General features: G+C 36.8%; 1 protein-coding gene across 2 annotated transcripts in view; it reads right to left on the bottom strand.

The window, feature by feature from the left end:
• Positions 1 to 6,715: 6,715 nt before the first annotated feature.
• The window catches only part of bmp2k (BMP2 inducible kinase), a 157,733-nt gene continuing 148,142 nt past the window's right edge, over positions 6,716 to 16,306 (bottom strand). For both annotated transcript variants that reach the window (XM_088629473.1, XM_088629474.1), the window contains one exon: positions 6,716 to 9,623. In XM_088629473.1, coding sequence (XP_088485599.1) covers positions 8,200 to 9,623 — 1,424 coding nt within the window. In that variant the 3' untranslated portion in view covers positions 6,716 to 8,199. The remainder of the gene's footprint in view (positions 9,624 to 16,306) is intronic.

Raw genomic sequence — 16,306 nt, 5'->3', positions numbered from 1 at the left:
TTAAGTCACATCCCAATTTCTTTTTTTTTTTCTCTCATGTATCTGCCACCACTGGTGCCGGCCATGCACCAGGGTGGGAGCTACATGTTTGTGCTTTTGCCAATCAATTTCTTTACAGGCGTCTTCGCCCCAAACTCCCTCTGACAAACTCAGCTTTTCCCATATTTTTCTCCTTCTTTTCCGTCAACTTACACTTTTCCGATATATAAACGGACCCTTCTACCACTTTCTCAAACCATCAGTTAGTACACATGTTCGGTCTCTTTTACTTTTGTCGTGTGTGAGGTAACAGCTCATACAGTAAGGGGATGCTTTCACTTGAAAAACTTGTGCATTCCTGCACTCATTCAGCCAAGGGCGTCTGTTACCTCCAGATCTAAATGCCTCTCAGAGACTTTAGAGAGGACTTACACCGCACTGTTCACAGGTAAGGAACGAGACCTTGAAAACCCCTTTTCCTGATCAGTAATTCACCATCCCCAGAATGCCAGCATCGCTGCTTTTGCCCCGGGGTGGACTTACACTCTGAGCTCAATCAGGGCGATTCTTGGGTCTCAACATCCTTTAAATCCTGCTACTTAATGCTTTGCTCTTTTATTATGAGGTGTGTTTATGTTAGTGTCGTGCGTGTGTATATGTATTCACAAACAAGGAAAACACCAAAAACATACATATATATATCTCCTACTTCTGTTTCCTTTAAAACAAAAAACCACGCCACGCCAATCCGTGCACGATCAAGGCGTAGCTAATCTCAGGACCCCGGGCGCAATTAAGGCCCACACCAATCCTGGATTATACGTGCATTTAATGTACCACTCAGCTCCAGAACCCCGGGCGCAATTAAGGCCCACACCGATCCTGAGCCTCAGAACTCCGGGCGCAATTAAGGCCCACACCAGTCCTGAATTACGTGCATTTAATGCACCACTCAGCTCCAGAACCCCGGGCGCAATTAAGGCCCACACCGATCCTGAGCCTCCGAACTCCGGGCGCAATTAAGGCCCTCACCAGTCCTGAACTACGTGCATTTAATGCACCACTTGCTCCAGAACCCCGGGCGCAATTAAGGCCCACACCGATCCTGAGCCTTAGAACTCCGGGCGCAATAAAGGCCCAAACCAGTTCTGACCTTCAGAACTCCGGGCGCATAAGGCCCACACCAGTCCTGAACTTCGCGGTAAAGGTCCAAAACCCGTTCAAAAACTCCACGCGCAATTAAGGCATACACCAGCTTCGAACGCCTGTACACAATACCGCGGACCGCCTGCCAGACCAAATTCTGGGCTTACAGCAAACAACCCATTACATACACCGGTGTCTTCCCCGGGCCAGAGGAATTCAGGAACTCACGTTTACTCTGTCATCTCGGGCGATTCTCGCAGGGAGCAGAGGCTTCCCAATCGGTCAGAGAGAGTCGGGACTTTTTTTTAAAAAAGAGGAGTCCTTACCTCTTAGTAATGTGAGTGCTGACTGTCTCTCCTGCCGATGGGAAGTTTTGCGCCTTCTGGAGCATCAGCCAACTACGCTAAATTTGTTGTTACAGAAGGAATAAGGTTTTTGATCCCGAGATGAAGTAAAACAGATGAGTTTTTTGCATGCAAGGAACAATAAAGCCGAAGTCTTGTTTCCCGCAAGAAACAACAAAACCGAAGTATTGTTCGATGTGCCGGTACAAACTTTTAGGTTATATAGTCCTTGCTTGCTGCTTCAGACGTCATTCGATGTTATGGTAAGGGGGGGGTCATGGTATTTGGCCAGTTAAAAGGCCCTGGCCAAATGGTCAGTTTAAGATTATGCCCCCAGGGGGTTCCTTGCTCGCATCTGGAATCCTTATCAGTTAACCCCCTTTCCTGCCATAAACCCCTGTTGCTTAGAAGTCTAATTTTCAGGCAGAACTGACTTATTAACCCTTTTAACATCTTGTCTCTTACTTCACTCCTATCCTGGAGTCCTTGCACTGGCTTCCGGTCACATTCCGCATAGACTTTAAAATCCTCATGCTCACCTATAAGGCTTTACATGGCTTGGCACCTCAATACCTGTCTGAACTTTTATCGCCCTACTCCCCACCTCTCAACCTCCGCTCTTCAAATTCTGTTCTCCTTACTGTCCCCCAAGCCCGTCTACATTGTATGGGCGACAGGGCCTTCTCCTGCTATGCCCCCAAGCTCTGGAACTCTTTGCCCAAGGATATTAGAGAGTCACCTTCTCTAAACTTCTTCAAATCCAGACTCAAAACCTTCTTCTTCAGAAAAGCCTTTACTTAACTGGTTCCATTCTTCACCCCTCTGCTCTTCTTAATACCACCTTCCACGGTCTCCTCTATTGTTATTGTTGTATTGTTGTAATTATAATTGTGTCCTATCTTGTGAAATCTTCTTATTTATTGTTGTAGTCTTCTTATTTATTGTTATTGTCATCCTGTAAAGCGCTTTGAAAAGCCACCTTTAAAGGCGCTATATAAAATAAAGTTTATTATTATTATTATACGTCTATACAAAAAATGCAAAAGGTATACAAAAACACATACAGTATATATATATAAACATCCAATCCAAGAATTATAAACTTACAATTACATCTGCTTTTTGTATTTGTATTTTTGTAAGCCCAAGATGACCTTGTACAGATCAGTATGACTGTCTTTTTTCATCAGAAATTTCTGAAATAATTTTTAAAAAACTGCTGCATATCAGAATGTTAATTGTAAAATGATCATTTTCGAAGTGTTACTGTGTTATGACAAAAAAGGATATATCTGGTAACAAATGTTAGGATTTCTGTACAGTTTTACAAATTTATATTTTGTAACTTTTACTACGTACAGTTTTTGTAAATTGTGTACAGTTTCTCAAAACTAGTACCACCCTGTGTTTTTTCAGTCATGCTATTTTTAAAGGTTCTTTCCTAAACCAGTGTTAGGAAAGATCCAGTTAATGTTTCTGTAATGAAGTTGAAAAAGATGACTGTTGGAAAAACTGACCTCCCAGCCACACACGCAGACTGTGAAACTAATGTATTGTTTCAATTAAGTCATATATACACTGAAACCAAATTAATGAATTGTACACAACGGTCGTACATACACATATTGATGTGCTGAATCATTGATTTAGTGAAACTAGAGTAATACACATGCAAATATATTGCCATCATGCAAACTCATGTCAAACATGAGGGAATTAAAAATGTCTGATGTTCACTGTTAAACTGAGGGTTATAAATCAGTTACTGTATGTGGCATTTCAACTGACTTTTCTCAAATTGTTGTTGCCCCTGCCTTAATTACATTTCCTAGTTAGGTACAGATGTGTATACCACCATCAGTTTGCACTTTTTCTTGCTGCATGTACTAAATGCTGTAAAATACTAGGCAAATTCTAGGTGATATGTTAATTCATATTAATACTCTAAACATTTTAAGGATTATAGGCAATGTTATGTGAAATATTTCAACTTTAACATTGATATACTGTACAAATGTACACTGTTGTAAAATACATCCAGTTTTGTGCCCTATTTATATGCTTGGCATTTACTTTTTTCATTGCAGTATACTTTTAATGCCTGTTGTTTTTTATAAAACCTTTAAATAAATAGGGTAGCAATCAGGTTTAAGGCAAATACGTCTTTATAAGCACGTGTCTGATAAAACTAAGAAGAAAAGACTAGCGTCTTTAATTCTTTGGAGATACAGTATTTGGACTACTTCATACTTTGTAATACATACTTTTTTGTATACTAATAATATTAGTATACAAAATGCATTGTAGCTGTCAGTTTTCCCATGTTTATATATGCTTTTCTTCCCATCAAATACAGCAACCACCTGAATAAGATGTTGCAGCCTTTAGCTGCCAGTAGCTAGAGTAAATTTATGATATTGCTCTCCACATTAAAGTTTGTGGTGTATTGTGGTTAATTTATTTTTCACGTTCTTGACCTAGGGGTAGTTTATCTACAATGCAGCAGAAATTCTGCAGGGACTTATTTTAAGGCAGTCGCTCATCCATCTTTTCAGTTTAACAAACAGTATTGTTTTCCTCAAAATATTTTTTTGTTAGTCAAATACTGTATCTCAAGTAGGAGTAATGAAAATGTAATTTATGCTTTAATATCACCTTAATGTTTATAACCTTTTTTGTTTGCGGTATGATTGGGTTTTGGTAACACCTGGTTTCATTAGCTACTGTAGATAGAGGCATAGCTGAGCTTAAATTTCCTAAATGGATGTAATAAGTGTATTCGTTGTCTTGTTTGTATCAAGTTAGGCCATAGAAAAGGAATTTGGAGAAAATCCTTTGTGTCCTTCAAGTGGGTAGTGCCTACAGTTTTTATTGACTAATTTCAATGCTCCAGCATTAAAAAGTCAGTGTGGTACCCCCAATATTGGTACTGGAGTGCCAGTGTATCTGCAGGTTTTTTCCAGGGTTCTTTAAAGCAGCAACACCTGGAGAGCTGGGAAAAGTTGGTAAATTAAGAAAAAGATTTAAGTCATTAAAAATCCCAACTGACCCAAAAACCTGTAGACACACTAGCCTGCCTGGATCAGTTTTGGGAAGCCCTGGTATAGTATCTTCTAAAGATCCTTATTAAACAATCCTTCCATTTTGGTTACTAAATCATTTCAGTTATTCATTTGATTACAATGTATGTGCTTATTGGGCTGTCTGACACTAAATCATGCATCTTTTTTCACAGAGCATGTGGCAAAAATTAAAATGATTTTTAGGAAAATGTTATAGAATAGTTTTATTTTTTTGGAAGATATGAAAAATACAGAAATTGGGAAATGAGTACAATACCAATTAAAATGCAGCACCCTTTATGAAATGTTTAAAGAAAATATGAATATGTTAACACTTAAATGTGTCTAATAATGAGAAAGTGTCTGGTGTGTTATATTTTGCTGCTAAATTTAATCATTATAATTACCCATTATTTTTGAATACCGTATGTGAGGTTTACCCATTATCTGAGAATATGAGTCATTTTTAAAATCCAGATGTATTAAAACATGGATGCCTTGTTCCACCAAATAGTTCTTAGATATAGTACAGGTAAACTGTGTCTGCCTCAATAACTCTGTTATTCTTTTGTCAAGCAAATTGTACAAAATGGTGCTCAATTAGATATTTTGATTCATCATTAATTACATGTTCATTTCTCAGTTCTCTTGATGCAGGAGTTGCCCTGCACTTTATTACATTTGAGAAATGTGCGCATCTCGATTTTTAGGAGGAAATATTAGTGCAGATCTTATATTTGTCAAATCGTGAATTACAACGTCGACATTCCAAGCTTTCTTTACCTTTGTGTTTCTACAGAGGACTCAGTAATGTGTGTTTTTGCATGTAATTTATCAATGACTAATTGCATGTTTTGCATAATAAGGTACACCAAGTGGATTGTGTTGCAGTCATTTGTTTAAAGAAATGTGTATGTCTATTTTAAATTTTCTTTACACTAAAAAAGTAAAAAAAAAAAGAAAAAAAGAAAATTCCATGCCCTAGGGTGGTAGGCAGAATATTGATCTTTCATGAATCAATGAAGACAAAAGTTATGTAATTCCAAAAGCCTTTCCTTAACATATGCTTTTTTTAAATTATGGATCTTTAAAGGCATTAGGCTTGCAAGAAGATGTCAAGAGGTTCTTTCCCAATGAAATTGGTTATGTCTATTCAGATAATCAAGTACACAATTCACCTAGTATTTTCAACAATGCAAATTACATTCAAAATCCCAGTGAGGGTTACATAAATGAAAAACATACTGTACCTTTGATTTTTGGAAGTGTTGGTGTAGTTAGATGGCTCATTTTAAGTTTGCTTCTAATCATGCATCTGCCAATACTGGATCTGTTATAGCTTGCTTGGAATAATTATATGAATGTTTTTTTTTAACAACAGATATTTTTATCATGTCTTCTGAACTTGAAATGAAATACTAAATTACCATTTTGTTAGTAAAACTGTGCTGGAACACTTTTCTTTAACACTACAGTATGTATGTTTTTGGCTTGTCTTTGTCTTGTTTTATTTTGAAATACAATTTATTTTGAAATACTTGTAATGTTACTGGTTATACTGTAGGTTATAGTTAACAGTGGTGATTAAGTGTCCAGCTGGGCCAAAAACCAGCAGACACTGGGGTCCCTTTGGTCCAAGACTGAGAACCACTGTTCTCAATTGTATTTGTTGCATCTCCTACTCATTTGCCAATGAATCGGACAGACATTGTCCAGACAGACAAGTATTTTACTTAATAAATAAAATTAAAATTTTAAGTTTTCAAACATAGTATAATACATAGTATAATACAGCCCTCTGTTCCCATCATGTGTTAATCATGTGTACACTTACTCAGGTGTTTTGTACATTAAAATACTGATTGCAATACTTCAAATTTAATTATATAGCTCTATGTAATTATATTGATAACCTATCAATATAATTGATAGGTTAATACATGCTTTTTATATAAAATTAAAGAAGTTACTTTTAAAACTTTTATCTCTATTGTAATGCACACTGATGACACTAAAGTCTTATCATTTTTCCTTTCAATTTTATAATGGGCAAAGTGATTACATCATGCATTGTTAGTAAAGAATATGAACCATCCTTGGGGGAAAAAACACTGTAAAAATAAGTTTGATTCACAGGAAAAATCACAAATGATAGAATCTAAATGATCACATCACAAGAACAGATTAACTCAACATTTTATTGCATTATAAGACAGCAGAACAGCATGATAAATTTTAGAAAAAATATGAAAAGTTAGAACATTTAAAAATGCCAAATTCTTTCTCATAGAAGCATTAATTCAGAGTAATTCCACAGATGGAAAAATGTGACCATTTGTCGTGCTTTGTTAGTCAGGCTTACGATGGTTAAATACTCTTTAAAGGTTCTCGGTGTAAATTCTATTTACATAAAATATGTATGCAATTAAATCAGGCCAAACTCATGCCTGCTGTTTTTCAAGTATGAAAATCAGATGTATCTAGAAAGTACATGCTTTTTATAGAGTTAAAATAAAATTTTTGATTTGATATTTTTTTCAACAAGTCAATTTTAATGAATACAGCTAATTTCTTATTTTCCCTTTCTGATGTACATCTCTGTTTTTCCAAGCATTAATTACATTTCACGATCTTGTAAGGTACAAAAGAATTAACTTAGGTCTTTTTTCCTGTAGTTTCCATCTAATAAAACAGTATTCATCTGTACAATTAACTATATGGTTATTCTTAAATTTTATATTGCTAAATTATGTTTTGAAGTATCACCTTTAGACTGGAAGAAATACTGCTATTTGACCTTGTTTTAATGGATCATCACAGCAAAGTTAATCAATATTTAATTCCACACATTTTTCTGGTTACCATGGAAGTTTATTACTGTTATGCAAGTCACACAGAAATTAAGAAAAGACTAAGAATTCTTAAATACTGTATTTGACCAAATGCAGCTGGTGGGAAAATGCACCTTAAAATCGAGTCCCCCTCCTTCTGCCTTTCAAAAATGAGGAATAATTTCACTACAACTTTCCTCTTGTTGTTTAAATAAAAAAAAAATATCTGATGAGTAAAAAAAAAGGTGACTAGTAAATTAAAGGCCTTTGCCAAAACAAAAATTGTTTTGGTAATTCCAGCCTTGTAATTGTAATTCAGAGGTACTGTGCAGGATGGTGGGGCTTTGCCCATAAGGCTTTGCGGTGTGAAATGAAACTTATTAGTAGATCAAGCAGGAAGCCACCACATAGAGCTTCACAGCCACTAAAGGATGCGTTAATGGAACTAGCTCTTTGTCACAGTAAGTTTTCAGTCATACGAAAAGATTGTTATATTTATTAAAGAAAAGGAAATTTCTTCTTTAAATCAGTCCCTTCAAGTCCAAAGTAGCCCTGTGAACCAAAATAATGTCATGACAATGCAGCATATAAGCTCCTTTACTAAAACAGGTATGCACTAACAGTGCATACTAGAATCTAGAATCTTGTATGCCACAAGACATTTGAAACTGAAAGTTCAGTGAAGTAGTAAAATACAAAAGTTGCACCTATGTCCTTGGTTAATGGAATACAAAGAACCACAGTTTTGCAAAGCTGCCACCTGGGAGGATTTATCCATCAGAGATTTTTTTATGCTTTGCAAAATCCATAGACCTTCAGTGGTGGAAGACTACATATTCATTGTTTGGTGGGAAAAGGAGCTGCTCCAAAGGGATCTAGCTCCACCTGTGGTGCCTGTTGCATCACACTGTGAACAACTAGTTCTGTGAAAGGTACAGCACCAAAGTCATCAGTTTTATTCCCATCTCCACTATGAAAGGCTCCATGCACAGAAATCGATCTGGGTCTACCACTATTTGAGCTCAGATCTCCTCTGTTGTCCCCCAAACCTTGGTGTTGTGGATGCCTTCCAATTTCTTGTGGATAGAATGGCTTTGCACCAAATGGATCTAACATGGCCTCCTCAGTAGGCAAGGATGCTCCTTTGTCTTTCACATCACCAGGAGTTATGCTAATATTCTCCTTTGAATCTGATGTACTCAGAAACTCATTGCTACTCTGGGAATCCCTTCTGCCTACTTTCTTGTGTCTGCGGACTCGCTCTGGTGTGCGGAAACTTGGCTTTGAATTCTTCCTACCAGTTGTTGGCGTTCCGTGATGACGCTTACCATTGCCACCTCCAATGTCATGCTTTGTTCGCCTTTGTCTTGAGGACAGTTTTTGAAGACTGCGTTGTTTCATCTTTTGTTGTTGGGTAGTTGGGACCTCATCAAGAAGCACTTGACCAAAAATATCCTCCTTACTCTTGGTGACTGGCATTGAATGTCCAGGTTGAAAAGGAGTACAACCAAATACATCAACACTGTCGGGGGAAACAGGTGGGGTCTGACCAAGGGAAACATCTCCTGTCTTGCCTGTTTTAGATAAATTTCGGTTGAAAGGAGCTTTGGTGAAAACATCAAAGTCATCCATAGCCTGTTCTGAAGTTACTGTTTTGAATGGTGCTTGGGCAAAGATGTCTGTGTTTTCAGCTCTACTCTTTGACTGTCCAAGGAAGGGTACAGCTCCAAACACATCAACTTCCTGAGTAATTTTAGCCACCGTATTGGGTGACTCTGGGGGAGTGATCAGGGATGTGCCAGACTCCCCTCTCTTAGTACTGTTTGTTCTCAGCAGGGCTTTTTCTCCAACTGGCCTCACTGCTTGAAATGTTCCTTTGCTCTGTTCATAATCAGAGTCAGAACTGTGCTTGTCTTCATCATCATCGTCCACCTCCTCTTCAGAGTCCATGAGCAGGGGCCGCTGTCCCAAGTTCTCTGGCTCTGTATCATTGTCATCAATAAATTCTCCATGTTCACTGTTCAGAGCCTCCTCGTCCTCTTGCTCATCTTCCTCACTGCTCTTTGGGGATGGGGGATCAGACTCAAAGTCACTGTCTGACTCATCTCCAACTTTCCTTGAAGGTTGTCCAGGCTGCCCAGGTTTTTTTGCGCCCTTGTGTTCCTTACTAGGCAGCTCTTGCTTCTGCACTGAAACTGCACTGTTTCCTGCAGGGACCTTTGAGTCTTCACCTAGCAGCTCTGACCCTTTTAAATTGGAACCTACAATTTAAAGAAACATAAAGTAGTAAAGTGTATGCTGTAATACTGCAAACCATTCGTTCTCCTTAATAATATATTTTTTATTCATTGCAAAAGAACTAAATCAACCCCTTAGTAACAGAAATGATTGGGCATATGCGATAATTATTTAATCAATTGGAAGTCAAATTTGGACAAAACTGAGAAAGAAAAACACAGAAAGGAATCAATATACCCCGCTTACCAAAAGAACAATGTCTTTTTGACATCAGTATTTTGGAGGCTGGATTAAGTGAACATCCACATTCACAGCCTGCAATTTGTAACCTGGCAAGATGATGTAAAGATCTGTATTTGATCTTTAATACACATTAGCCATGATGTCTCCCTAAGGACTGACAGAGAGTCATTACACCTAGACACCTAGAAGTGTCTAGTAACTACAGAACTCTACTTGTAGTGATTTATGGCATCCTGATTACATAGCACTACATTAATCAAATTCTGAGACCTCATGTGCTGCCCTTGCCGAAGGCTCATCATGACATGATCATATCAGTGGTCAAAAAGTCTCAATACTGCACAAACAAAGGCTGTAACAAAAGTTATCTTGCATGTTGAAAATATCACAAATTTCTACGTTAGACATTAGCCCCATGTGGTATAAGATGGGACCACATGTGACATTTAGACCATTGAATAGGCAAATACTTTATCCAATACAGCTTCTGAAGCTGAGAAAAGACAGATTTTTTATTTTAAACTGCATGAGCATAGGAGAGGTAGAAGTGCTGCAGATGTTAGTGTATTTATGATTAGTGTAAACAAGACATGCTATTTAAAGTCTGTTAACAAAACTTTTCGAGACAAGGGTAAAAACTATTGATGGGAAAATTACTAATACAAGAATCTCCAGGCAGAAAAAAAAAACTTACTTCTATTATGTGTAAGAGTATGGAAGCTTAGAATTAGAGGACATGGTCTTTCTTAAACCATGTTAGAGAATATTGAACAAGCAACAGTTCACACAGAGCATATGATATTGTATCTTTTAGAATGACTATAATGTATAAGGTTTGTATATGTAGAATTAAATCAGGTGATGTTTAATTTGTATAATGCGCTAGCAGACATTACAGATGCAGCCATTCAAAGTGAGCGGTACAGACACGTACCGCAGGTAATTGGCTGCGGTGTCGCGTATCATGACGTAAGATGACGCGGGGTACCGCGGTGCGTGATTGGTTGACCGACAGGGGCACTCGTGGTCCGTTGGTCTGTCGTAGAAAGACTTACTGTAAACGTCTTTACTGTGCCCGTTGTAGATATTGAATTTTACCACAGAAGGGATCTTAGTAGCTGAGCATAAAAAGAATAGGAGCATAAACATTTTAAGCTTCGAAGTCTTTAACTAACGTGATACCGGAGTCAACAAGCATACTTTTAGAATTTGATTAAAAGGGAATATAATATGGAATCGCGTATCTCAAGAATTTAATAACGGTATGATTATATTCGTGTACTGCGACAGGGCTGTGTAGGGCTGTTTCGCCTCCCTGTTCATGCGAGTTGTCTTGTAGCCTACTGGTCTAGGTGTGTGACTACCAACTAGCAGGTTGTGTGTTCGAATCCAGCTGGTGCTGGACTTTTCTTTTAACAAACATTTCTTCGAAAAAATAGAATAGCGATATTATGGACAATCAATTGACTTTTATATTTCAAAATATCGCAACATGATCGATATTTGCGATATTTTGAACATATCTTCCCTTCTGACAGCGGTTCCTGCTTCTATTGTGTGTGTGTGTGTGCAACAGAGTAAATTTTTATAGAGAAATGGAGGCTGGACAGTATGCGTTACAATATAAACATTTATATTGATTTAAATCGTGTTCTGATTTAAATCGCAAACGCGTGTTTAATTATGTGTTTTTAATCATAATCAGGCTAATGCATTTCTACATTTTCTGTATGAACCAGCTTAGAGGTTCATACAGAAAGACAGCTTGTGTTTAAATTGAGTGTAAGGTAATTTATGCTTCTAAAGTCATGGTCAGCATTTATTATTGTATTGTGCTGTAAACTTTTTCTGTGCCTAGTCACATTATTTTATAGCGTTTTTATTGCGTTATTAAATCCGGTGGCGCTGTGTGTTAGTTTCCTGACTCCCATGTCACATGGTCTGTGATTGAATCCCATGGAACTATGACTTTATTTTTTAACAAACATTTCTTTGAAAAAATGAAACGTTTCCCTTGGTCAGAGATTAAATAAAACCTCACTCGCACCAAACAAATTTATATTTCTAAATATCACAACATGATCGAATTTAAGTCTTTTTAATAACAATGAATAGTCACCTATGCGTTACAAAATATACATTTATATTGATTTGAATCGCGTTTTGATTTAAATCGTAAACGCGTGTTTAAATATATGTGTTTAAAGGCGATATACTGTATAAAAGCGCTGATTCCTATGGAGTGTGTCCCGCCGGGGATTCAAAAAAATTATTTTAAATAGGCTGATAAAGCTTAGACTACTGTAACTGTATTCTAGCCTGTATTACAACAGAACATTGGACAATGCAACGTAAATTGCAAAAATGCACTTGGAATCTGTCCAAGCCCTCCTACAAAAATTATTTAAACTGCGACACTGATCATTCATCTCTAAATAAACTTTATTTTATATAGCGTTTTAAGCGAATAGGTAATTAGATTGCTCATAAACCTAATCGTTTTTTCTACATAAACACAGCGTGATTGCTCTCTGAAAATGCTTTTCCTTTATTTTTAAAGTAGGCTCAGATCTCAACTATAGATCGTATTATTATAAACTTTCTTGGAAAAATGTATTTTATGTAAACCATGTTTGCTATTAATTCATTTAGGGCTAAAATACGTTCATTGTCTTCCAATCGAGTCGAGTTGACATTGGAAGCCTGCCACACCCGGACTGTTAAACCAATGCATTAGCACGTCAAAGCCCATTGAGGGTATTGAGCCAGTATTGGCTTTAGTATTCCCCCCCCTCTCCCCTCAATTCAATTCAATTCAAGGTGTTTTATTTGCATGACAGATGGGTACAAGCAGTGTTGGGTATGTATATTGTAACGCTTACGGCAGTCAGGCACTGTGTAAGAGCCGGCGCACCAGAGCTGCGCACCGAGGGAGTGTCTGCATTTATAACTTAGTTTTTAAAATTAGTCAAGCAATATGAAGCATCTCCTTTTACTTTTAAGTCCCTTAAATACATTGAGCACAGCTTTCTCACCACTTAAGATTGCTTTTAATACCATCCTTGCACAAAGCAGAAGGGAGATCTTAGTGCCTGAGCATAAAAAGAATAGGGGCATACTGCAACGCGTGTGAAGTCCATAAACGATATTAATTTTGGAACTTAAACATACAGTATATGGCTGGTGTCGGTACTTTAAAGAAAACATACACACCAGTATTCCATTTCTCCCTAAACATTTTAAGCATCGAAGTCTTTAACTAACGCGATACCGGAGTCAACAAGCATACTTTTAGAATTTGATTAAAAGGGAATATAATATGGAATCGCGTATCTCAAGAAATTAATAACGATATAATTATATTCATGTTGCAAAAGAACTGCAACGGACATAAAAACTCCCTTGCTTTTAACAGAGCGTTCCATAATTTCTAACTAAGAAAATGCCAGGTGAAAGGATTTGTAAACATATTTTGTTAAAGCAAGTCAGTTTTTTCCGCAACACATAAAAGACATTTTTCCAAGAAAGTTTAGCCTTTGTCACTAATGAAACCACTAAATAAAGACATAAATATAGAAATCTTAAGATTTGTTTTATTTAATGTTGGTAGCAGGATGAACTGTCAGAGTGTATATTTTGTCGCAGAGTTGCTTCAAGATGTTAACAGTGAAAAAGGTATTTAGAAATGAGTTATTTCAAGATGAAAATTTTCAGAATAATTGCAAATCTAGCAGGATAGAGAAAGCACAGAAAACTGGCAGTTAGATTGATCAGATTAGTATGAAAAGTCATTTAGCAAAGGGAATGAGAAGAGTGACAAACTAGTATACTTTAGATCTTTTTTTCTGAACCAGGGAAAATCTGATCATGTTTCCCTATAACAATAATAAAAAACTTTATTTGATATATCACCATTAAAGGTGGCATCTCAAAGCAATACAGTAGATGTAAAAACAGATAAAAGGACCACAGATTACAAAGTAAATGCATATAAGAAAGACAAGCAGTTAGAGGTGCTACCAAAATTAGAAAATGAAGCAGATACAGACACTAAGTCTTCTGAAAAGAAAGGTTCTGAGGTTAGATTTAAACTGGCCCTGGTGTGTGTGTGTTTGTGTCTGTCTGTCCTGTGATGGACTGGCGCTGTGTCCAGGGTGTATTCTGCCTTGTGTCCGTCGCTTACTGGGATAGGCTCCAAATCCTCTGTACTGGATAAAGAGATTAGAAATGGATGGAAGTAAAGGCAGTGTGTAGATGGAACTATACACAGTGTTAGAAACCCACTATGAAATGGCAGCATCTCACTGAGAATAAAACATTTTATAGTGCTGGCTCAAGGAAACAGCCTTTCCACCTCTCTTGCACATCAGTATCCATACCTAGTTATTTAAACAAATTGCCTCTAATTATAAACATCTTAATATGCTGGCTCTGTGGATCCGCATCAGCTATGTTTGCACATTCCTTCAATTCATGTGCATCCAACACACAGTTCAACGCTAGCAACTACACAAAATCTAAAATATGAGCTCTACTTGCCACTTACAATACCAACAGTACCAGCTAACTTTAGTAGTGACATTTTCATGGATCTTTTTAACAATAAAATTTACAACATCAGACTTCAGACACAATTAAACAGGCCTCAAAAAAGTCTGGTACAAACATTTTCAGCATGGAATAAACCTTTACTTTAATGGTATAAACCTTAAATGGATTCATATTCTCAATAAGATTTGGTGCTCAGTAACATGACTTAGAAAATGACAGAAGACATACGTATCATGCTTATCCTTCTATTTTTCATAATCGTAAACTCCTTAAGGCAGTTACATTTTCTCTGTTCTGACCTGGAATTACAGAGAAATTTAAATTCTAATAAGAGATTTGTAATGAGGAAAGTCATACCAGTCACTCATACCAGGATTTGCAATTACAATACAAATACTTTCTTTCTGTATGTGTTTATTTTGCAGTTTGAGTCTATGGCATTCCTTTGGGGGTCTATACTCCAAGGCATGACTTTTTTATGGGAACATGACATTTTTTTAAAGTCTTTTAATGCAAGCTTCATATAAACCCTTAGCAGTGGTTACTGTCTGGAGCAGGTACTTGAATGGCACAGATTCATTGAAATGATTCAATTTCTTTTGAAAATATTTGGGATAATACATATTCCAGAAATCACAGCCGTTGAATTATCCAGAAATTAATTTCTCTCAGGGTGTATTTAACCCCTCATGGATGGCATTGTATGAAATGAGTTTGTAGTTCCCCATTTGCCTCTATTATGAGATGCTGTGGACACTATTTTATACATTTTAGGAGTGTCCATAGGAAGGTATGTTCTAGAAAGAGTGAACTTCTGTTTTGCCATTATTTTTAATAGGGACGTTACATGTTTACACTTGGTGCTCCTACTAGAGGAGAGGATATGATTAATCTAGGCTTATCACAGAAACTGAAACACATCTGGTTGGTGAGTCTACTGTGGGTAAAATGTTACTGGTACCGCATGTTGTAAAGCTCGGTATTTTCTCTCTTGGCCTGACTTTTTTTAATGTCTGAGTGTTAGAATCCATGTTGTTGCTGGTAAGGGAACGGTAGGTGCTGTGATTGACACAGTCAAAGCCTTGTACAGAGATACCATTGTAGCTGTTTGACAGTATTTTAGATGCCCTTAGTTAAAAGCATGGGAGGAAGTACTGCCAAGGGGAGGGGGGGGAGCAAGGATTTTTTCTTTGAGTTTGTGAGGTTATGTTTTGTTATATTGTGTTTCAGAAAGCAAGAAAATAAAATTTACTGTATGATAAAAAGAGAAAGAGCTGGAGTAGATCCTCAGATCAGTTTGCTACCAGCAATCAAACAAAAAAAATGGAAAGAATTGTCTCCTCCTGATTGGAACCTTTCTTACTGTCTTATAATTTAATTTATCAGGCTACCTTTTAATTTCCACTGAGAGAAGGAAGTCACTTGTCATGCAGCTATTTTATTCTTCATTGCACAATATGCTCTAAGTTAGCAAATGAAACTTATTGAAATAAATCAAGAATACGATTAACATGAATGTATAAACATCCAAACTATACTTTATCACATTTAATTATTGGGTTAGCTTTTTATTGAGCCAAAATGTTATAAATGTGTGAACGTCTGTAAAATGGAAATATTTATATTTTTCTCTTTTCTGTTACCTGCCTGACAGCATTTTGTATCCCATTCTGTATATTACTGGAAAATATTAGACCCAACCTAAAGAATTCAAGGGGGTAGTGGGACACAGTACTGCAAAGAGTCTCCTAAAGGGACAGAGCTATTAGTACTTATGTGTTTGAGTCTGGAGAATATAGTAAACTCTAAACATTAAGGGAATGCATGGAATCGGAAAATATAAATTGCATAGTACACAAGACTTAACTGGTTTTATTCTAGGAAAGCAGACAAGACTGAGTCATGGGACTCA

The sequence above is a fragment of the Lepisosteus platostomus genome, chromosome 4 (assembly GCF_059453375.1).
Source record: "Lepisosteus platostomus isolate fLepPlt1 chromosome 4, fLepPlt1.hap1, whole genome shotgun sequence".
Taxonomy (NCBI): Eukaryota; Metazoa; Chordata; class Actinopteri; order Semionotiformes; family Lepisosteidae; genus Lepisosteus; species Lepisosteus platostomus.
This window is presented reverse-complemented; position numbering and strand designations above follow the sequence as displayed.